This window comes from Cryptotermes secundus, unplaced genomic scaffold, assembly GCF_002891405.2.
Source record: "Cryptotermes secundus unplaced genomic scaffold, Csec_1.0 scaffold165, whole genome shotgun sequence".
Taxonomy (NCBI): Eukaryota; Metazoa; Arthropoda; class Insecta; order Blattodea; family Kalotermitidae; genus Cryptotermes; species Cryptotermes secundus.
This window is the reverse complement of record NW_019737087.1, coordinates 791926-810984: the sequence shown is the minus strand read 5'-3', so window position 1 is coordinate 810984 and position 19059 is coordinate 791926. Positions and strand designations below refer to the sequence as shown.

The window sequence follows — 19059 nt, the reverse complement described above, 5'->3', positions numbered from 1 at the left end:
CTCTCACAGCCCTATGGGCCTCAAAGGCCTATTACAAGGATAACGGTAACTATATCTATAGTGCAGGAGATGAAAATACTCTTCCAATGGCAGCTGATAGTTTTTCAGCTGGACAAGAAATCCTCTAATTTTAAGGGACATGGAGGTTAGCCACATTTTCAAGAAAAAAAAAAACAATTTGACCCGACCGGAACGAAGTTCAGTCCTGCCATATTCTCACACCTTCCCTCTCTGACGCAGGGCTCAATACGAGCTCCCTCACCTCTGGATCTCCGTCCCTAAATGATCTTTCCTTTGAACTACGGAATTTAAATTGACTTTCCCAGTTCTTCTCATGCGCTTTCCGGCAAACTTACGGCTCTTAATTTAATTACTCCAAATATAATAACCAAAGAGCACAAATTATGAAGTTCACTTTATACAAATTTCTCCGCTCCCTTGCAACTTCCTCTTACGTAAGTCCAATGCTTTGTTCTCAGACATCCTGAATTTTCGTTCTTATTTAGAAAGAAAGGCTGTGTTTCACATCAGACGAGACAACACTTCACAAATACAGTTCAGCTTATTCTGAATGTTGAGACAGGCACTGGAGAATGGAGTATACCGACCTGGATCGTTGCGAGGATCTCACGAAAGAAACCTTCCTCTTATTTCGATCCTGAAGACAATTCCCATTTCTTAGTAACATTACCCAGTACTGGAGCTCTGTCATAAGTTCAGTGAAGATTTTTCGTGTACAATCTGAGGTTCTCTCAACGGTGGCTATGAAGACTATTATCTTCTGGGATATAACGCCATGTAGGTAACTTAAAGTCAACAGACGTTTCGGAGGAAAAAATCGCCTCCATATTCAGGTTCAAAGAATAAGCCGAGCAGGAAACTAGGGTGAAAGCAGGTGTGAAGTAGAGCCTCCAGGCAGATGCGGCCGGAGTATCTCGACTAGGCCAGGATCGCTTCCTTCCAAATCCCTTCAAATTCATCATTCAGCCATCCTACAATACAACGCTGTATGGGCTAGCTACTGAATGCGCAGTTGAATAATTCACTACCTCATAGATTTCAGAACATTCTTTTAGCTGTCCTTGTAGTAGGTAAAATTTTCCTACACTTCTCCGGCGAGATATTGGCATATAATCAATTTTCTCATCGCTTATTTCTAGTCCACCCGCCTAAACACTACCACAGTCAATAAGTTCGTGGAATGGCCGCAAAGCGTCGTACGGGAATTGCGGATGTTTAGTTTGTGTGTGTGCGTTTCTCTGTGTTTGTGTACAGGTAGAGGCCTTGCGACGAGCTGATCACCCACCCAAGGAGTCCTACCGTATGTCCAAGATCTAGAAAAACCGAAGTGAACGGAGAAGTTCATGGAGGTAAGCCTAGGCCCACAGGGGCTGTAGTGCCAAGGAAAAAAAAACCACATTCCACGAACTTAATGCCTCTACCACGTATAAGGAGACACAATAAGTCCATATCGTAGAGCCCGCACTTCTCAGGTGTGATGCCGTGTAGTCCGTTGCACGTCAACGGATATTTCGGAGGTTCACGTCGTCCTCTTCTTCAGGATCAAAGAATAAGACAGGCAGATCTGTTTCATACTGGTTTCTTTCTTTGCTTATTCTTAGACCCTGATGAAGGAGGCAACATATTCATCCGAAATGTCGGTTGAATTTCAATGAACTACACTGATTTATATCCTAGAACACACGATTCTTCATAACCATGGCTGTGAGAACTTCAAATCACATACAGAAGTTTACATTTATTTTCAAACACGATTTGAAATATCTGCAATGACATAAGAATTCAAAATTTGCAGGAAAGTCACAAATATTGTGTCATGCATAATTATTTGCTTGAAATAATGTGGGAACAGCAGGTACTGCTTTAAGTTAAGGTCCTATATAATGAACTTGGAGCATAATATATATTTTAATTATTAGTAATTCAGTAAATTGTAACTTCACAGGCCAGTAAAGTGATAATCAATCAAGATTGTATTCTGTTTAACTTAACGTCCATGTATTTATCGTCCGTCAATATTGCAACACTTGTTTATTCACTACTTAATTTTAATTTTACTTTAACATTATAGTTTGACACTACATGTTTAGGCCCCAAACGGCCATCTTCAGGTGTCTTGATATGTTACAATTATTTTATTAAATTTTGTTAAAACTGCTTCACTGTCTTAGTTAGTGTTAATATCACACGCTGTAGTTCTCGTTTCAAGGTGAAACCAGATAAAATCCTCTAAAGTTTCTATTATACCCACGTTATTTGGGCGCATGTTATTTCACCTCACACGGGGTGTCGTCCGTTTCATAAATGTATGTCTGTCCATGGTGTTTTGTCTCGGCAGCTCGCCCCTCACGTTCGTAGTCTACTTTTCAGTTATGACTGCCTATGCCCCTGGTTTGCGTGTTTCCTCCACAGCGTGTGGTGTTGTCTTTACTAGTCAGCATTCTGTTTCCTTAGCGAAGAGTTCTGAGGCACAGGAGCACCTTATGAGCGGGTACCGAGCACTTCCTCTGAAGACAAAGTCAGCGAAACATGAAGCTAGTCATTTATGTGCACCTAATGCCAGTTCTAGAATATGTATTTTTCTAGCCAATTCGAGCATAGGGCATGAAAATTAATGAAAATATATAATAATCTTGCCGGTCACGGTAGCCGAGCGGTCTGAGGCATGCACTGTCTTCGCTCGTTCGGAAGCCGGAATCGTGGGTTCGAATCCCACTCAGGGCATGGATGTTTGTGTGCGTTTTTCTGTGTTTGACTACAGGTAGAGGCCTTGAGACGAGCTGATCACTCGCCCAAGGAGTCCTACCGTATGTGTAAGATCTAGAAAAACCGAAGTGAACGGAGTTCATGGAGGTAGGCCTAGGCCCACTGGGGCTGTAGTGCCAAGGAAAAAAAAAATATTTATATAATAATCTTAAATTACAAGAGATCACTGCTGATATGTGGAGGCTGCGCTTAAAGGCACGGATAACTGAAACTGTGGTATCACATCTCACTCTCACTGGACCCCCAATAAATACACCAAACCTAATAATGCCTAAGATTATTAGCCGCCTGCGTATCTCTGTTCTCTCAGAATCTATCACATTGACATGTCACGGTACAACAGCTTGCACATTCGCATTATAATGAACAATTTTCGTGAACTTCATAAAGAACTGAGCTCTCAACTTTCTGATGGCATCGCATCATGATTTGGTCACAGAAATAACTTGAAATTAAATCGTTAATGCCAGGAAATTTAATTCTTATGTTAGTAACAGGAAAAACGAGCCGGAATAGCAAAGCCGGTATGGAAAAGGTTACAGACTGGAAGGCTGGGGTTCAATTCCGGGCAGAGACAAATTATTTTTCTCCACTTCAAAGCGTTCAGACAGGCTCTGGGTTCTAAACAGCCTCCTATCCAATGGGTGCTGTGGGCTCTTTCCTCGGAAGTAAAGTGGCCGGAACGTGAAGCTGAACACTCACCTCCAACTAGTGCCGAGTTGTAGACTGCTGGAGCTATACTCCCCATTTCTCATACGTCATCATGGCATCGTGTTTAATTAGTTAACACAAGGACTATACTTTGCGTTTACTAATAAGGAGGGCTCAAATGATTAGAAATCTTGTCTGCATGAGAAAAATTTTTCTTTTCCGAAAGGCTTTCATTAATAGGCATAGTTATTACGTCAGCCCTTTGTTTCGTGTTTTCTACTCAGATCATCCATAAAATTTATATTATTAATTTTATGGATGATCTGAGTAGAAAATAAGAAACATAAGTCAATAAATTATAATTTATTGACTTATGTTTCGTCAAGTGTTGTGATTTACATATTTTCATTATTGAATCGTAAAAATAAATTATTTTCTTTCCTCAAAATATATGTCTCAAATACTACCTACTGCCAAATAAGAAATGTACTTTGACATTTACCTGAGGAAAATTTCCGGATCTACACGCTAGCTAGTAACGCCTAAATGAATGGACATCCTCAACTTTAAAAATATGGCAACAGATTAGGCTAAACGGACCATTACAAAATCCTGCTATACAGTCTTGAATGGTTTCAAGTTTCAACTGCTTAGATTATAAAACATCTAATATGACAAAACGGGATTTCAACGATTAGAGATTTCATTAGAATATGTGAGAAAACGGTGGTGGGACTATTTTCAAGCCACCAGTCTAGAGAGAATGAATAAAATATCCTAAAATTACAAGCGAGGAAGCGCCCTGACTGACATTTGAGAAGAGGGCTTCTGGGATATGAAATTTGTGTAAACAACTACATCGCTCCTTTCCTTTTGGAATACAATCTACTGGTTGCCTAAAAGACTCTACGATTCGAATGCCGTCGTACCCAGTCATAATGGCTTAAATATATAGCTAGCATACTGGTGTGGCTTGGCCTTGATTTCCTGGTTACACATGACGACAAAAAGTTAAAATTGTCCTTGGGCTTAACTAATTAAGCATTACGCCATGAAGGCGTATGGGGGAGTGGATGTATTGAACCACGCATTCTTGACTTAGGCACTAGTGGGAGGTGAATGCTCAGTTTCATGCCACGGCTACTTTAGTCCGGGGAAAAGAGCCCCCTTTACCTATTGGATAGGAGGCTGGGTGAGCCCCAGTGCGGGTCTAGACTACGTGGATAGGAGAACTCGAACTCAGAGTGGTCAGCAGTCCAGCCCGTAGGCAGTCGCTCTATCGACTGCTCTATTCCGGATCTAAACAAAATTAATATATTAAATGTTGTCAAATCTTTTCATTTTGACCTTAATTTATGAAAATATTAAAAAATGTTATGTAATAACCCACTTTTTTGTATTATAATCACATTTATGTATTATATTTATAACTGTATTTTTATTATTATTATTTTTAATAAATAATAATAGAAANAAAGAGGGATATTACAAAAAACCATTTTACTTTTTCAATATTTCCATAAATTACAGTCAAAATGGAAAGAATTGTCAACATTTATTTAGGGAACATTATGCTATTTCACATATATTATTTAGGAACTTTCATTCTTCTGAGACTCATTTCCTTATAAGAGATACGTTATTAAAGCTGTAATACATCCACTCCCCCATACGCCTTCATGACGTAGTGTTCAATTAGTTAAGCATAGGGACCAGTACATGAATTTAGATTTGTCTGCGCGTTTGTCATATTTTGCAGTATTTCTGGAGTGAGATCAGAATATACAATTACAGCCGTTATTATTATTATTATTATTATTATGGCTCTACAACCCTTTCTTCGGCCGATTGTTCATGTTCTTCATCATATACGCAGTCGGTGGGACTCCTTGGGCGGGGGATCGGCCCGTTACAAGGCCTCCACCTACACACAGAACAACACAAACACAGAATAAACGCACACAAAGACATCCATGTCTTGAGTGAGATTCGAACCGACTATCCCAGCGTTCGAACGAGCGAAGACAATTCATGCCTTAGACCGCACGCCCACTGTGACCGAGAGTTACAGCCATTAGGCCCCACAAAACCAAACCCGAAACAAAGTGGCTTCCTACGGCACTAAATGACAGGACTGTCTGAGCTGCATGTTTACGCAGTTTCCATCCCTTCTACTATACCCCAGAGGAAAATCTGTGTTATCCTTAACTGCCCGCCCCTGCTAATCATCTTACTTTCTCCTACATGTTGTTCAGCCCAATAATGCCATCTCATCTCGCGGTGTCTCCTTGTTAAACTCTGTTGCGTCGATACAGAATCTTGCAATAGCAGATATGACGAATTATCTCTTTTAATTAAACTTTCCCCAAATTTACAGTAGCATTATTTTTCATGTTGTCTTCTAATTTTTCACATATTTCCGGAATAATAATTTAAATCTCAACATTTTATGTCGTTCTTATCCTCTATTATTTGTTTATGGCATGTTATTGAGCCTACGCATTCAAACATATTACAAAAAGTGATACGGAAGAAAATGAAAACAGAATTAAACGGTAACATGAGAATAGTTCATGAAGTGATGTCTCTCTATATGGAGATGTGTATCAATATAGGACATTCATACGGATATCGTAATCCTTTAATCGAATTTAGAGATTTTTACTCAACTTTCTAGATTATCTAACCGAATTCAATAATAAATATTTTACACTAAATTTCATTTTTGTTACACATTTACAGCGGTTGTTAACAGATTTTCTTCCTTTCTAATAACCGACTGAATTATGTCCCCAATTTCTGTGCACTGTAAAGAGTTCCGATGTTTCAGTACTTCGGAATAAATTACACCCTCTATCAGTACACTGATACTGCATGCTTTCTTCCAGTACCATATCATACAGATTTATGCCTACCAGTATCAAATGTATGTCCCTAAGGATACTGAATAAAGTAAGTTCACAGTTTCGAGACAGGCTGCTCTGACGAGGTACCTTGGATGCGAGAGTCGGCGGCGGAGCCCGCGTTATGGGCTGGACGTGTCGTGGTGCAGGCTGTCGTCGCTCTCCAAGTAGGTGACGTAAGAATCTGTCGAGTCCGGGTGCGCCATGTCGCTGGGCGGGGGGCCGAGGTCGTGTGAGGGGGGCGGCGCCCCGTGCAGATCATACCCGTGCATCTGAAATCAGCAGATCACAGCTGACTTGACGGGGTGGGGAGTGCATGACCACGGCCATCCTACACAACACTGTCAACAAAACTACATCTTGCTGCTCCCGTCTTAGAGCAGTCGTTGCTACGTGAACCATCTACGTTTACATAAAGGAACTGAATTTTTCTCCAACCGTGTATTTATGTTTTATGTGATTTTCACAATGAACAAAAAATATTCCCCTAAAGAACATTAACCAGTTATGATTTTTAATACAGACACTGCATGTTTCCCGTGAGGTAGGAACTGAATTTTAAATATTGATTAACCAGGCTGGAGGACCTCAGGGAAGCTACTTGACCCCGCACTCTTCAACGTTTCAGTTAATGATCTCTTATCAGCTGAAAATGACATTAACGTAGCCATTTAAATTTATGAAGCATATACTTAACAGCTGAGAAGTTAATCTACGTGTATGATACTCGTATATGCCATTTAGAAACGTGGTCCCGAAAACAGAATAATGACTGATATGAAGAAATGCACAATGAATTTGTTTTCCAGGTAACTGCATGGCTATCGCCGCAGTACCGACCCAGTAATGAGCATGGACCAATGAAACAGACTATCTTGGCGTCATATTTGATTCATAATTAACGTAGAAGAGACACGTACTCAAAGCAAACTGCAGACTGAGGCAATTATTCCCTTAACAAATCCTCCACCCCTGACATAACCTCCCCTACCTCTCTCTCTCTCTGACTCTACAGACCTTTGTACCTTGGCTGCTTTTTCAGTTTCTTAAGCATGTACACACTCGGTAGGGATCCTAGAACGGGAGATCAGCCCGTCGCAAGGCCGGTACATACACAAAGAACAACAAAAACACAGAATAAACATCCATCCATTCGAACCCACGACCCCAGTGTTCGAGTGGACCAAGACGGTTCACTCCTTAGACTTCGCGACCACNGGGAGATCAGCCCGTCGCAAGGCCGGTACATACACAAAGAACAACAGAAACACAGAATAAACTCACAGAGACATCCATTCGAACCCACGACCCCAGCGTTCGAGTGGACCAAGACGGTTCACTCCTTAGACTTCGCGACCATTGTGATTGGCCTGACATTAACCTAGCATTCATAGTTTATAAATCGCCGCTCCCCCTAACCGTATTGACGTGTGCTTCTCCCAAGGGGCTATGCTACTCAGATTTGTATGCACATGTCAAAAATATTTCAGAACTCCTGACGATTATCAAGGGTCACACCGATTAAAACCTTAAACGAATGGACAGGAATTTCATTAATTGGAAATTGCGTCAAGAGGTTAGCGAGGCCACAGTAACAAGTGAAAACTACCAAATTCAGGCAGAGCAGAATGCCATCAGTGAAAAACATCAGCGTTCCCTATTCCTGTTTGCAAGATAATTCGATCAATTATAAGCAATATATAAACAAAGAATTATCTGAAATAGGACAGAGGAGCGCCTGCTTCTTTATAATCATAGTTTCCAAATGTCAGTTGTTCGAGACAGACGATCTAGTTACAGGCAACAGGAATTCTGAAGTCATCCCATGGAGTCCAGTCCACAGGCAGTCTCATCGACCAGTTCCGTACATTGGACGAAATGAGGATCCAAGGACTGGAGATGACCAGCAAGAAGGAAATTACAGCGATTTGTAATACACGATCCTTTGTTAATTGAACGACCAGCAAATCTCATAAAACATTCGAAAGGCTTCAAAAGATATTGACATGTCATGACTAAACACAAGTATGAATATAAGCAGTGTAAGCACGTAAGCTCGTATAATAATTGCAAGTACCATCTAAAATTTTTCGTTGCTCCTGCAGAACATGTACACGACAGAAACACTGCAAACGTTGCCAAATGAAGCAATTCAACAGCAGAGATAGGGACTAAAGCTGCGTAAATTTGCATGCGAGGCTGGGAATGCTGCATATGAGGTCAGTTTCCATCCGGTAAGCTCTGCGGGCGGCTAGCTCCATCAAGGTTTTCCGTAGCTTTTCTATACCCTAGAATAAGTGCGGTGTAATTCCCAAATTGCACGTCGCGTTGCATGTTTCACATGTAGTCCTCCAAAGGTTAACGTAAAAGAAATTGCCCCCTGATGTAACCAAGTGTTAAATGAGAATTTCGCTCTAACGTAGACCTGCCAATCCTGCATTTAATCATCCTGTTGCGTCACTATATCCAATAATGTTTATTGTACTACACAGTCCGTCAACAATGCAACAAACTGTTCCTTATTTCTTATAGTATCACCTTCGACGGCCAGTCACGGTAGCCCAGCGGTCTAAGGCATGCACTGTCTTCGCTCGCTCGGAAGCCGGGATTGTGGGTTCGAATCCCACTCAGGGCATGGATGTTTGTGTGCGTTTTTCTGTGTTTGTCTACAGGTAGAGGCCTTGCGACGAGCTGATTACTCGCCCAAGGAGTCCTACCGTATGTGTAAGATCTAGTAAAGCGAAGTGGAACGGAGAGTTTCATGGATGTAGGCCTAGGCCCAAATGTGGGCTGTAGCGCCGTAGGAAAAAAATCACCTTCGACACAATATGTTTCGGCACTAAATGGCCACCCTCAGGTGTCGTACTGTGCTAAAACTACTACACTGCATTAATATTGTTCATTCGTCGCATATGAGACTGCACGCTTCATGGTTTAAAACGTCATACTCGTAGTCAATTGGTATGCGCTAAATGAAATGAACCACAGCGTGTGCTATCGCTTCCAGCGTTAATATAAAAATTCCGATCGTGTGAAGTAACTCCTTCCCTCTTTTCAGAAGAAAAATTTTACAGTCTCTTGAAAGTTCTGCCAGAAGAATTAGTGGTACTACCTGAGAACCCTCAAAACAGGAACATTTTCTCCCCTCCTTCCTGAAAGTAGTATCCTTTACTAACTCCCACAAATTATCTTCTCTCTCTGTCTCCCCCTTCCCCCTTCTCGTCCTTATGCTACAATTCAAAGAGTTAGAAATATTGGATTAGCCGTTTTCTGGAAAGGAACCAGTTAAAATCCTAAAAAATTGTGTTTGAATTGCAAATAAAATTAAAGGAAGAATCGTAATTTATCACATGCGCTTTATTTTGTTATATTTTCAAAGGAAGTTATTATATTCATTCAGAGGAAACATCTAGGTCTATGTTCTCTCTTGTCGACACGTCGGGGGGCGCATTCAAGTAAAAAAATAAATAAAATTCTATTCTTCTCTACTTGAACTTCTAGGTATTCAGATCGGAGGTGAACTTGTGGAGGCACTTAAGTAGTTACCGTTAGAAATCCGAGAAAATCACTTATATTTTGTAGTCAGATAACTTACCACTTGCCTGTCACATATTACGTACCCCGCTTGGGTTTATCTACCAGAAGTCACAACCCACACTCAGATAAAATACAGGTAGTGAACAAAGTAATGGAAACACCCTGGCTCCAACAGTGGAACACAGGGGAGGTTCTCTGATGGTTTGGGCAGCAGTTTCATGGTATCTACAAGGGAGTATGTAGACAGGTTGGGTAATCAGGTGCATCCCAAGGTCCAGACGTAATTTCCGGACAAAGACGCAGTTTCCCAAGTTGATAACGCCCCCATTCACACAGCTGGAACTATTCAGCCACGGTTTGAAGAGCATGAAAGTGAACTTCAACATCTTACATGACCAGCACAATCAGCATTGAAACACTTTGGTCTGTTTTAGAGACTACAGTGAGGAACAGATTCCCACTTCCAACATCGATAAAGCAATTTGAAGACGTTCTTCAAGAACAATGCACGAAATTCAGCAAGAAGGATTACAGCTGTACTGAAGACAAATGTGGCCCAACACCGTATTAATAAAGAAATGTATACAGTACCTGTACTGGGCCCATTATTTTGTCCAATCCCTGGCTTCCTTTGCATTTGTTCCTTTTACGTAGATAGTACAAAACCTCTTGTGTTTCGATGTTCTCTTCCGTCCTGACTCTCTGGTATCTGCTAGAAGACCTTATCCTATATGATGCGGGCCTAGCGCATAAACAATAAATCCGGTGTTTACAAGAGTTATAATCGTTCGGGAGTACCGCAGTAGCTAAGTAAAAGAAAAGTTGCGTGATGTCTTGTGTTTTCTTTGTTAGAACCGCAATTCAGTCACAGATGATCTAGTAATCATTTCTTTAAGCACATGTCAGCTAAGGGGCACGCGGGAGCGTAGTTGGCTGAGGCACTATGCTACAAGCCGGAAGGTCGCGGGTTCGATCCCCGATGAGGTAATTGGGTTTTATCAATTGACCTAACCATTCCAACCGCACTATGGCCCTGGGTTCGACTCACCATCTAAAAGAAATGACTACCAGGTATCTCCCTTGGGAGGTAAAAGGCGGCCGGCACGTAAGGCTGACAATCTCACCGACATCTATGAGCCGATTGTCTAGAAAATGTGGGAACCTCAACATCTCACAACCCTATGGGCCTCCACGGCCTGTTACAGGGATACCTTTACTTTTTTTATATCAACTAAATGTGTCTTGTTTTTGTGTGATACTTGCTCCTTCTAACTTGAGTAAGGGAAAGATCATTCTCGAAACTATCTGCATAAAATTCTTGGAGGAGGATGAGTCATATTCTATTGATTGCTTTGACTGTTATAGCATCAACCGAATCTTACAAGATGCAGCTTTCAACAAACTTTCGGTATTCATGGGCTGGGTGGGTTATTGCAACACATTGGGTTAATATTTCGCTCGCTGGATGGAAAAGGGTTTACGTGACAGGTGCTATTCATCACTCTGAAATTCGTTATATTATACAGGGAAATTAAAAATGAAATAAACACTTTCAGGTTCACTCCGTTTTACCTCTCTTTTACTCCTTCAGTTCTCATTCTCAATCCTCTGACGCTTCTGAACTCACAGCTGACATAGAATTCCGGGTTATGGTTCGTAATGCAGATGCATTTTAACAACATTTCACTGCACAATATTTTGACTTCAGAAAATCTGCGAACGCCTGGAATTTGACGGGTCCTTTGGTATTAGCAGTAGTGACATTTGGGTTTCTGCTATCACAGGGTTAAATTATTAGCTATATTTAATCCACTTTTCACCGGACAATTGAGAAGATACGGGCTTTATTTTTTCATCTGAAGAAATATTTATCCGATTACATTGGCAGCGCAGTGTAAGGCATGAAATATCTTCGCTCACTGAAGCACTGGGGTCGTTGCTTCGAAAGCCACTCAAGGCATGAAGGCCTGTCCAACATTCATCCTGTGAACGTAGCGGTTTTGCGACAGGCCGATCACCAGTCCAAGAAGTCCTACAAACTGTCTGTAACTTTACAATTTCAAAATGATTGATTCTTAATAGGCACAGGACAGAGAGTCTAATCTGTCAAGATTGAATAAGAATAATAATAAGGAGGCAAATGAGAAGTTGTCTCTGTACTTAATTGGTTAAGCACTGTTCCATACTGACATATAGGGGAGTGGAGATATAGCTCCACCTTTCTTGACCTCGGCAATAGGTAGTGAGTGGTCAGCTTCACGCTCCTGCCTTTCCAATCCTGGGAATAAGCACTAGGTGTCCGTTAGATTGGAGGCTAGGTGGACCCCAGAGTCGGTCTGAATGCTATGGCGAAGAGCAAAATCTTGCACTGCTCGTGATAGAACCCAAGACGGAAAAGACAAAAAATATTTGGTGGAAGTTCAAAATGAACCTCTTTGTTTGAAATATTGTTCTGAAAGTCTTGCTGACATTTGTGCTATGACATATCACCCACAGATGTATCGTAACGTCGATGCCATATATGTCTGTCTTTTCAAGAGCCGGAATCAAATTTTACAGCGCCGAAACACATGCAGTGCAGCCCCAGCATACACACGAGCGCGCGCTCCTAATATTCCGATGCAAACCCTTCATGTTTATTTTGCACTTGAGAAATGAGGGAAGTACGTATTCATTCCGTTTTCTCCTTAATGATGAGTGATGAGGAAGGGAATGACGAGAAGCTAGGGGAAGGGGGGGGGAGCTAGACATCTCTGCGACTGAAGGAAAACTTCAGACCACTCAAAGTCAGAGAGCTCAATTTGCATAATTACTGCTCAGCCCCCCTCCCCAACTCAGCGTAGCATCGTACACGGTTTTTAGTCCCAGCTTTGGCCCGATACTATTCAAAAACAGCCCTTTTTATCGAAAAGTTATAATACTTTCGTATTCCACGGGAAGAAATTAAGACAAAGGGAAAAAACTTTTTTATTTTTTGCATTTTGGATTAAAACAAAATGAATACAGGACCTCAGCTTGATACAAGAAAACAAAGAGAAGTACTTTTAAAAGAAGAATGGAATAGAGGAAGACGGAAGAAGGCATTTTTCTTTTAAAATTTCACCACTTTATCTTCCAGCTTTATTTAATTGGGTGTGGGACCTCCTTGTATTTCATTTTCTAGAGATGACATCTGACATAGTTCACAAGAAATGAACATTCAAGACATGAGATCTCTTATATGAGGAGACCAACACGTGGAAATAAAATATCTTTCAGGGATAAACGTAAAAATATCTTTGAATGAAAATGTTTCTTTCACATTTCTACAGATGAACCTTTATCACTACTTAGGCCCATAGGCATACAGCAACAGAGCACTTTTTACTGCCAGCAGAAGACGAAAGTGGATAGCACATACCAGTAGCTTTACCTCCGGTGAAGAAAGAAGCGGTGTTGGTTTACACTCAGATATTGTCCAATATTGGTAGCGAACAGAGAAATCTCTATCCATGACGGGAATCGAATTATGTTCGTTAATTTCGTAGTCGGTCATTGCATCCTACGATTTACTGGTAATGCTTCCTTCATATCTCTGAACATTGAAGCCTACGACTGATTGTAAGCCTAGAGGTCGTAACGATATTAACTAATGGGTCACTTGTTTTTTCAGTTGACCTAACCCTTCCAGCCCCACTATGCCTTGGGGTTGACTCAAACCCTGACGGAAATGAGTGCCAGAAATCTTCCTGGGGTAAAGGGCTGCCGGTGTGTGAGCCTGACAATCTCAGTACCCTCTGTGAGCAGATTGTTTAGAAAATGTGGGAACCCCGACATCTCAACCTTACGGGCTTCCACGGCCTGTTTACATGGATATCTTTTTTATTATTAATTATTAATTCCTAATGTATTATTATCATTATTCGCTGGAAGAACAGCTCTTTTCAGCCACAGCCTCTCTTAGAAAATTCTGCCGGATTTTTCTTCCGGTTTTCACTCCTTTGGATTACGAAAGAATATTTTTTTATGGAGCAAGGTCATCAGCCTTGCATCCAACTCCTAACCTGGACTACTAGGTCTCTATATTTATGTCTCCTAATGACAATGTGGCTAGTTATAAATTATTATTATTATTGCATATTTAATTGAATATTTCTAAATTACTCTGTACAGCATATACTTCTGATATATGGATAAATTGTACGCAAAAATACAAAGGTCAATACTTGGAAAATGCAAACAAGTAGATACTGTGACTCTAGATATTAATTCTTGGTATATTTATGGATGAAGATTCAACCATAGGTTCGTTAACGAATGAGTAGGGATGCTTGTGGAAGAAAGCGCTGGTGTCTACTTTAAATTGTTATTCTTTAACTGCCTGATGGCAAAAGGTAAATTTGTCCCTGTGCTTAATTATCAGGCCATGAAGTCATTTCCTTGAATGGAAGTATAGCTTCATTCTTGACCTTGCACTAAATGGATGTGAGTGGTCAGCTTCACGGCCCGCCCGCTTTACTCCCAGTGAAGCAGCCGTCGGTACTCATTAGATAGGAGACTGGGTTGGCCCAAGAGTCGGTCTGGACGTTGTGGAGAACGGTGAAACTTTCTCTTGCCGGGAATCGAAACCAAGCTATCCAGCACGTTGCCCATCACTATACTGGATGTGCTATCCTGAAAGTACGATTGATAAAGGGACAGAACGAAAATCCTCAATTATGAAAGCCAGTTTAACTTGGGACCCCCCCCGAATACTGTAAGAATAAATTACCAACCACTTGACTACAAAATTCGGCCTGTCAGTGAAATGCTAAACATGACAATGATGACGTTGCTGTTACAAAAACAGATGTTCCATGAAGGGAAACAGAAGAAACTGAAATAGGAACATTAATTCATTCTTAATACAAGTTTCAGTCTGCAGGTAGCACCTCAAAGAGGTATGAAGGAAAGCTGCGAATGTATTGAATAAGCAGTCCTCCAGCTTGGGGGTAGGGTAACTCCTCCTCACCGTAAAAAATAACTTTGTTAGAAAAATGCTTCATAACGTGTACTCTTTTCCAAGTATAATTAGAGTGATCAAGTCAAGGAGGATGAGGTGGGCAGGGTATGTAGCACGAATAGGGGAGAAGATGAATGCATATAGGATATTGGTGGGAAAGCCAGAATGAAAGAGCCCACTGGGAAGACCAAGGCGTAGGTGGGTGGACAATATTAAAAAGGATCTTAGGGAGATAAGATGGGATGGATTGGATTGACCTAGCTCGGGATAGGGGCCAATGGAGGGCTCTTGTGAACACGGTAATGAATCTTCAGGTTCCATAAAATTCTGGGAAATTCTTGAGTAGCTGCAGGTTTGGCTTCTCCTCAAGAAGGGCTCGGCTCCATAAGTAAGTAAGTAAGTAAATAAGTACTGTATACTTTGTCTTCGCAATTCCGACGCAGCGAGCAGATGGTGTGAATTTTTGGATCACATGGAACATACAGAATCCATTGACCAAATTTCCATTTCACGGTTTTCTCCCAATCCAGACTTTATGGATAATAAAATGGAATCCCATAGCAGGCAGGGACTCCTGTTCGAATCACAAACTTCATGTGGCTGGGAATGGCTGTAACTGCCTGGTCATAATTTAGTGGACCACGCAAGCAAGTGCTGATGGTAGGGGACGCTATCCCAAAATGGCAGGCCTCCAACATAACCTTGCCACGCAAACACGCTACTCCAGAACATTTGTACAAGAATGGGACGGCGAGATTGCGCTCCTCCCCCCCTCCAGCATCCGTCTGGTGCTCCCCCCCCCTCCGAGAAGTCTGCTTTATGTACACGTACGTTCATGAAACCGGACTGTGTGTTGTGGGTGGCAAAATGGAATGGAACAAGTTCGGGCCGATGCAATTGCTCTCTTGTTGGTTCATTTAAAGACGCTACGTCAACTGCACAGGTCGACAAAGATCACGTGAAATGACAGAACAATTATGTAAGATTTGAGGTTCTCATGATGGTGACTTTGAAGATTACTGTCTTGTGTGAAGAGACACCGTGTGGTCTTGTTTACCGGTGTTTCTGATGAACATGCTACATCCGTCTTCAGGGTAGAATAATAAGCGATACTACAGCGTCACATCCAAGAAGGTTGTTTACTCATGACAAGAACTCAAGGAAACAAAAGAGGAATGGCGTAATTGTATTTCATGAAGCTATTTCAAATTCAGAGATTAGTGCTTCATTCATAAAATCAAATTACAGTACTTGTTATTATTGACAACAATGGAATGGTCTTCGTGAATATCGTACCGCTTGAGCCCAGTCATGGAGTTTGCCTAACTTGTTGTCTCTCTTCCGTATAGCGAACAATATCGACACATAACGCGGACTTAGTCATGTCACATACAACAACAAAAGGAAATACTCGTAAATTGTCATTTACATATTGTTTGTCTATATGTGGACTTCCGGCCACGGTAGCCGAGCGGTCTAAAGTATGTACTGTCTTCGCTCGCGCGGACACTGAGATCGTGGGTTCGAATCCAACACAAGGCATGGATATTTGGTATGTGTAAGTAGTATGTGTTTATATTGTGTTTATGTTGCCCTGTGTTTCGGTAAATGCCTTGCGACGAGCTGATCGCCCGTCCAAGGAGTTCCACCGTCTGTAAAAATGATCATTAAACTGAGAAATCAGCCCTGCGCTCCAAAGTGCGAGCGAGAGGAGAGAGACGGAAGAAGAGAAAATGTGAACTACGCGTTGCTATTCAGTTTTGCATAGTTTTGTAATTATCTCTATAAATGGTAGTAAGAACAAAAATAATTAATATTTATTTAGGGAATTCCATGGGCATTTACGTGTATTATTCAGAAGATTATAACTTTCTGAAGGTTTTTCAAATTGTTTGCTGCGAGGGTAATAAGCAATATGCATCACATTAGTAAGGATGAAATATAAAGAGTTTAAAACTGTTTATATTATTTTATTTTTCGTATTTCCGACATTCAAGTATAAAATCAAATACAATATTTATTCGGTACCTTAAAATTATGGGCATGTATGGAACCGCAAACAATAACAAATTATTTATTACTCTACAAGACCAAAACAAAATCAAGATGTCCTAGGAAGAAATAAGCAAAACTTTTCTTTTACAGGACACGGGCCGCATAGAAAACGACTCTCCAACAATTCTTCTGCTGTTTCGTGTGTAGTCGCTGCTGCGGGAAAGTGTTTAAAAAGTCGTTGCCTAGCAACACACACAGACACAGAAACAAGTAATCTCATAAGTTTATTTTTATTTTTTTTTTAAATTAGGGGTAGCAGAATAAAAAACTGGACTTCCTTACACTGACAAGATAATATAAAGGCCGTCGCCTGCAATGGCAGTAATGCGTTCGCCGCTGTTCCCTAGCAACTGACGTCTCCTCTGTCTTTTGGGTGTTATACTCAGTGTTCTCCCTTCTGCGGGCCTTATGTATTTGGTAGACGTTCAACACAGACAATATTCAGTCTCAGACTGAGAGAGTGGAGGGGAGCCGCTGTCCTGTTAGTCAGAGTTCCTACATCTCGTCTCGTGGAAGAAGAGACCCCGGTACCTAGGAGCATGGTAGGACGGAAGGACACACAGACAGGAAGGAGATCGCATAAGCCTACTTTAGGCTGTTGCTGCTGACAGTGAAAACAGCACAGCAGCCACGAGCAAACCCTGGACGATATAAAGAACCTCCACTCCAAGATAGCCAGGTGGCACAATATCTGCCCCATATAAGAGAGACGATGGGAGGACGAACACGAGCCTGCATGGTTTACGAATTTTAATCATTGACAATCTAAAAAACTTTTAATAAATTAGCATCAAGGAATCTTATACATTTTTAAAACTTACATTCCCAGGAAACTGCTGTGTTTGTGAAATGTTCTATTCTGTGTACTGTGTGTTGTAACATATAAGTGTACATACTTTGCGTGTAAACAAATTATGTGATAGTGGTTTCCTATTTGTAGTGATGTTTGCCCTCTGAAGATGGTCCACAGAGACCGAAACATGTAAGGGTGTTAAGTTTTTGCGTAGTAAAAAACTTACAGGTCACATTGGACGGAGTGATTTATAATTTGTAATTCTAATATTCCCTATTGTTCATCCACTTCATAATATGTGACTACATATATACTACAATAGGTATCAACTGAAACTCGAAAATAAAATATTAAGGATTAAAAACATACTGACATAAAGCCATTTATAACACTTAGCATCATTTATTAAAAAATGGGGTCTTCAAAAATGCTTACTTATCCCATAAAACATTCTGTTGGCATGCTTATGTGTTATATCCTCTTGTGGTGTACATATTTCTATTGTTGTTATTGTATTTAATGTAAATTTTGGTAGTGCATGTGTGGTAGCGTGTGAATAATGGTAATCAGAGAAAACTGCATAATGGCGGAGTCAAGTCTGTGCATCCAGACATTTCAACCAATAATTTGCTGTACTATTGGTGCACACTGTTTCTAAATGCAGATACCAGGCAAATGGTTCTCTACGGAACTCGAAGTGAAATAAACATAGGAATAATTTCCACTTTTGTGAAATGGAGAACTTCATAAATCTCCCTTATGTCTCCGAGGCAACAAATCCCACAATATCCCCTCCATGTGATCTTGCCCGAAGCAGTTCGCATGTTGAATATTCTACCCTCATCAGCTTAGGAAGTCTCCTCGAAAAGCCGATTCGGATGAACCATGGAGAATAGTAAAACCTTTGACATGCGAGAGTCGGAAAAATACACTGGCCTGGAAGAACAAGGAGATCAGAATATTGAAATAACTGAAAAATTTTCCATCAAAACGTCGGTGTGGATTCAACATCCAAATATTGCATATCATTGAAACTACGTTTGATTTTTACATGATGTGGGTCAGTTTTAAAACAGGTCCCCCTAATATTTAGACAACCTGCTCTTCTTCAGTCTTCAAGTGATTTGTTGCTATCACACAGTTTCTTTACTGCTAGTGAGGTGGGACTAAGTCCCATGTACTGCGGCCAATTCTGGCCTATTGTAACCGCCCCAAATGATAAGTGGATAAGTGGAACAATTAGTGGAATAAAGATAGGCAAGGGAAACCGAAGTACTAGGAGAAAACCTGCCCCAACACCACTTTGTCCACTACAAATCCAACTTGACCAGACCCGGGTTCGAACCCGGGCC

At 41.0% G+C, this 19059-nt stretch overlaps 1 protein-coding gene across 4 annotated transcripts in view; it reads right to left on the bottom strand.

The window, feature by feature from the left end:
* Positions 1-19059, bottom strand: part of LOC111870049 (insulin gene enhancer protein isl-1) — a 252674-nt gene that overhangs the window by 2862 nt on the left and 230753 nt on the right. For all 4 annotated transcript variants that reach the window (XM_023862008.2, XM_023862007.2, XM_023862009.2 and 1 more), the window contains one exon: positions 6432-6613. In XM_023862008.2, the coding sequence (XP_023717776.1) occupies positions 6464-6613 (150 nt within the window). In that variant the 3' untranslated portion in view covers positions 6432-6463. The remainder of the gene's footprint in view (positions 1-6431; positions 6614-19059) is intronic.